At 45.2% G+C, this 5342-nt stretch overlaps 1 protein-coding gene across 1 annotated transcript in view; it reads left to right on the forward strand.

Moving 5' to 3' along the window:
- LOC104842770 overlaps positions 1-3672 on the forward strand; it is a 75399-nt gene extending 71727 nt beyond the window's left edge. The window contains 5 exon segments of the mRNA XM_010585337.1: positions 123-280; positions 1317-1404; positions 1538-1798; positions 2816-3488; positions 3491-3672. Of these exon segments, the coding sequence (XP_010583639.1) occupies positions 123-280; positions 1317-1404; positions 1538-1798; positions 2816-3488; positions 3491-3672 (1362 nt within the window).
- The last annotated feature ends 1670 nt before the right edge of the window (positions 3673-5342 follow it).

The raw sequence follows: 5342 nt of genomic DNA on the forward strand, positions 1-5342 counted from the left end.
AGCGAACTGCCGAGTCGGGCGCGCACGACTTTGGTGGGACTACCCCCCGTGCCGCCCAGCGCTGAATGAACATACCTACTTTACAATCTCACTGATTGTGGAGTCTGTTTTCCGCACGTCAGTTTGGCGAGCCAGGCAGGAGACTCTCTGCTCGGCTGCGGGACCGACTGCGGAGCGGACGCCCCTCGGCGCGCCCCGAGCACTTTCCTCGGAGGAGCCTCCGCTGCCAGCCGCTCACCGCGGGAGCAGACAACAACCTCCTGAAGCCGCGGACCAAATGGTATGTGTCACAGAGGGAGCCTGTAAAAGTACGGGCCGGGGCAGCTGGTAAATCGCGCAGAGACGTCTGGCGTGCAGCGTAGTCCCCGTATGGGAGGAGGGTACCCTGTATGGTAACAAGGGGGGATTTGCTGACCGATAGAGCGGCCGCTAGCGATCTTGGGGGTAGATCGAGCAAATCTGGGGTGACTGCTGCATCCCGGTATCGGGAGCCAGGACGGACCTGTCGATGACTGGTATGTAAGAGGCAGGAGAAGGGTAAGCGCACCCCCTCGCAATTGCGCTTGGTTTATTTTTGCAGCTGCTGAAGGTTGTCAACTGGAGCGATGCTTGTATGATGTGAATGTTTGGAAATTTATGTTAAAGATTTTGTGTGGGTGTGTGGAAATGATATGTTGAAATTTATAGGTGTATGTATGTTTGTTAATGTGTGAATGTCTTTACGTATTAATAGGGGTGATTCCTTGCTTTGTATGTGGGCTTGCAACTGGACTATATAATAATTAGCATCCGGCTTGGGTTTTGTTGAAGTGTAAATCTTGTGGGAGAAGCTGGTACTGTACATCTAGCAGACAGAAACGAGACTGCCTTGAGTGTTTTCTCCAAATTCCACACTTTTATGATTGGGAAAGAGCTCACTAAGAATCCGAAATAGTGAGATTGGTGTGTAAAGGAAAATTTAATTCCAGAAATTTGGGACGTGTGGGAGGAAAACTGGGGGAAGACTATAAAGAAGTGTAAGAAACAATTTGCATGGAAGCTTATTAAAAGGAGAAGCCAAGATCAAACTTAAGAATCATTAGGAGGAGTTATAAAATGGGAAACAATCAAGGAGGAATATTGAGGAAAAGTCCTCTGGGTTGTGTAATTGCCCACTGGAAAGATATTGTTGGGACCGGAGGTACGGAAAGTAAAAAGAACCTTATTAAATACTGCAATCAATGGTGGCCGGTGTGTAAGTTAGAAAGTGATGCTAAGTGGCCACTTAATGGGTCACTAGATTATGATACTCTATTACAACTAATGCTGTTTTTAAGGAGAGACGGAAAATGGGATGAGGTTTTGTATGCAGACATGTTTTTCACCCTCCGAAATCATCCGGAGTGGCAAAGGGACTGTGGAATGGTACCCCCACAGGACCCCATGGTGCTTGCACTTGAGTGAGAGAACAACAAGGGGCTTAGAGGTAAACTGAGGTGGTGTTGTTCGGCATGTAGTATTGGACAAAGATGTACAGAGACAAATAAAATTTCATCAGGTACCAGAACAAGATCTAACTGATTTGTTTAAGCCTCCCCCTCGACCACAGGAACAGGATGCAGACTCGGATAGAACTCTGACCCCCCCGGACAGCCCTGTATCTTCCTGTACTAGGAAGAAAACTACCTCAACAGCTTTACAAGCACCTCTCCGAGTGGCGGTGGGGCCGGATGGTGGGACGATGTTAATCAAAGTACCCTTTTCTACTGCTGACGTAGGGGAATGGAAAAAGGTTGCTAAAGATTATAGGAGTGATCCGGTAAGTGTAACTAAACATTTCCAATTTATTGTAAAACAGCATAACCCTGATTGGAAGGATTTACAGCTATTATTGGAATATATGACTGAGACAGAGAAACAGCTGATTTTAAAAACAGCAGGAAACCTTGCTGAAGATCATTATAAGATTACAGGAGGGGACATTAAGGAATATTTCCCTCTCCAAGACCCAAAGTGGGATGTTAATAGATCTGCACATATGGAAAGATTGCAGGGGTATCAGGAGTGGATTATAAAAGGAATGGAGAGAGCGATCCCCAAAACTATAAATTGGTCAGCTTTATATGCAGTTAAACAGAGTCCTTCCAAGTCTCCATTCTAATTCCTGGATCGACTGAGGGATGTGATGCGCGGCAGCACACCGCTGGATCCTGGGTCAGAGGTAGGAATACAATAATTAGTCTCCCTGGTTTTGGGTCAATCTACAGGGGATATAAGGCACAAACTTCAGAAATTATGCCCTACAGAGAGTAGGAATTTAGAAATATTGTTGGATGAAGCATGGAGAGTATTTAGTAACAGAGAAGAAGGATATAGGCAAGGGCAAAGGAAATTAATGGCTGTTATCCAGGAAGAAAGAGGAAGAGGGCCTAGACGAGACTTGCCCCGACTGGGCAAGGATCAATGCGCTTTGTGTGAGAAATTCAGTCATTGGTAAAAGGAATGCCCAAGGAACAAAGAGGATCAGAGGGCTCAAACAGGAAGGACGGTAGCCCATGTGAAGGGAGATTGATGGGAACCTGGGGAATCTACCCTAGTGGATCCACTGGTTATAATTAAGCTAGGGAAAACACAACAAGAGGTAGAATTTTTGGTAGATACAGGAGCAACATACTCGGTTTTGAATCAGGCTTTGATGCCCCTGGGAAATGATTATGTCATGGTGAAAGGAGCGACTGGCCAAAGTGAAAAGGCATATTTTTGTAAACCTTTAGAATATAAATTAGGAAAACAGTGGGGCATTCATAAATTTTTATATATGCCCAACTCCCCAAAGGCACTTCTGGGAAGGGACTTGTTGGAACAATTGGGCTCACAGAGTGAATATGAAAATCAAAGACAGTCTCTGGAGGTAAAAGATCAGCAATATATTCAAATATTGAGCCTAACCTTAACCAGTCTCCCCCTAGAAGGAAATATTAACGAGGACATCTTAAACCAAGTGTACCCGGGGGTACGGGCTACCGATGCACCTGGAAGAGCGAAAAGTGCTCCACCTGTTGAAGTTAGGATCAAGGAAGGCCGAAAGCCGGTAAGAATTAAACAATATCCCCTAAAGAAGGAAGACGGAGAAGGAATCCGGCTGGTGATAGAAAAATTTTTGCAGTTGGGATTATTAAAAGAGTGTGAGTCTGAATTCAATACCCCTATATTAGCTGTTTGGAAGCCCGATGGGTCATATCGGGTGGTCCAAGACTTCCGGGCGGTGAATAGGATAACTGAAGATCTTTACCCGGTAGTGGCGAACCCATATACCCTGTTGACCGTATTAACACCTGAATTGACTTGGTTTACTGTTTTAGATTTGAAGGATGCTTTCTTTTGCCTCCCTCTCCATGAAGCCAGCCAAAAATTATTTGCATTTGAATGAGAAAACCCCAAGAGTGGTCAAAAGACCCAGCTCACTTGGACGGTGTTGCCACAAGGATTTAAGACTAGTCCTACCATTTTTGGCAATCACTTGTGAAAGACTTAGGATCCTGGGAAGCCCCGTATGAGGAGGGGAAGCTGTTGCAGTATGTGGATGATACCCTGATCGCCACCAAAACAGAGAAAAATTGTATGACATGCACGCCACTGAACAGAATCACCTTGAGTGGAACAAGGAGACCGAACGAGCCTCTGAGCTACTGAAAAAGGCTTTGATGTCGGTCCCAGCCTTAGGACTCCCAGATGTGAGTAAGCTGTTTCTTCTTTACTCTCACGAGAAGCAGGGCATTGCCCTGGGAATATTAGCACAAAACCTGGGCCCATATCGACGGGCAGTTGCCTACCTCTCTAAGCAGTTAGACACGACTGCAAAAGGTTGGCCTGGATGCCTGCAGGCAGTTGCAGCTGTGATACTGAATATACAGGAAGCCTGAAAGTTTACTCTGGGCCAGAAAATGACTGTTTTGGTGTCTCACACAGTATCAGCAGTACTGGAAGCAAAGGGTGGACATTGTCTCTCTCCGCAAAGATTCCTGAGATATCAAGCTATATTGATAGAGCAGGATGATGTGGAGATTGTAGTCACTAACATTGTCAACCCAGCTTCTTTTCTCAGCGGGAACACAGGAGAACCGGTACATCACGACCGTTTGGAAACCATCGAAGCAACATACGCCAGTTGCCCAGACCTGAAAGCCCCATGGAAAACGGGGAAACTTGGTTCACAGACGGAAGCAGTTACGTCCTAAATGGTAATCGACATGCGGGATACGCCGTCACCACCAGCCAAGAGGTAATAGAATCAGGGGCTTTGCCCATGAACACCTCCGCACAGAAGGCAGAAATAATTGCTGTAACCCGTGCCCTGGAATTGGCCCAGGGCAAAGTTGTGAACATTTATACAGACTCAAAATATGCCTTTGGAGTTGTACACGCACATGGAGCAATTTGGAAGGAGAGAGGACTATTGAGTTCTCAAGGGAAAAATATCAAACATGCAGAAGAAATTCTAAGTTACTGGAAGCTGTCCAGCTCCCTAAGAAAGTAGCAATTATGCATATTAAGGCACACCAGAAAGTGAGCTCAGATTTGGAAAAAGGGAAAGAGCTGGCGGACAGAGAGGCAAAACAAGTGGCCAAAACAAAGGTAAAAACAGAAGGAGCCTTAATTCCTGATAGACAGATTTCCCTAGAAGGTAAGCCAGAATACACTAAGGAAGAACAAAAGCTCATTACAGATTTAGAAGGGTCATATAATGAAGAGGGGTGGGCTCATACCCCACAGGGAAAGCTAATCGTTCCCTCTTGCTTATTATGGCATTTGATATGGGAGGAACATAGGAAAAGACATTGGGGAACAGAGGCTCTGTATAATCATTTGATAAGAGAATCTGTGGCTAGAAATTTATACACCATGGTGAGACAGGTGACTCAACAGTGTGATCTTTGCCTCCAGACTAATCCTAAGAATACCCCCAAGCTGGAAATGGGCCAGATTGGAAAAGGCAATGGACCTGGACAACAATGGCAAATTGATTTTACAGAACTTCCAAGAAAAGGGGGGTATCGATATTTATTGGTATTAACTGATACCTTTTCAGGTTGGCCAGAAGCATTCCCAACAAGAACAGCTAAAGCTCGGGAGGTAACTAAAATATTGGTACAAGAGATAATACCACGTTTTGGGGTTCCAGCAACCATATCCTCTGACAGAGGACCACATTTTGTCTCAAAATAGTACAACAAATTAGCCACCATTTGGGTATAGATTAGCAGCTTCATACTCCATATCAGCCCCAGTCGAGTGGTCAAGTGGAAAAAATGAACCACTTAATCAAACAGCAAATTGTGAAATTAGGACAAGAAGCAAATTTG

Source organism: Haliaeetus leucocephalus, unplaced genomic scaffold, assembly GCF_000737465.1.
Source record: "Haliaeetus leucocephalus isolate CR32 unplaced genomic scaffold, Haliaeetus_leucocephalus-4.0 Scaffold93, whole genome shotgun sequence".
Taxonomy (NCBI): domain Eukaryota; kingdom Metazoa; phylum Chordata; class Aves; order Accipitriformes; family Accipitridae; genus Haliaeetus; species Haliaeetus leucocephalus.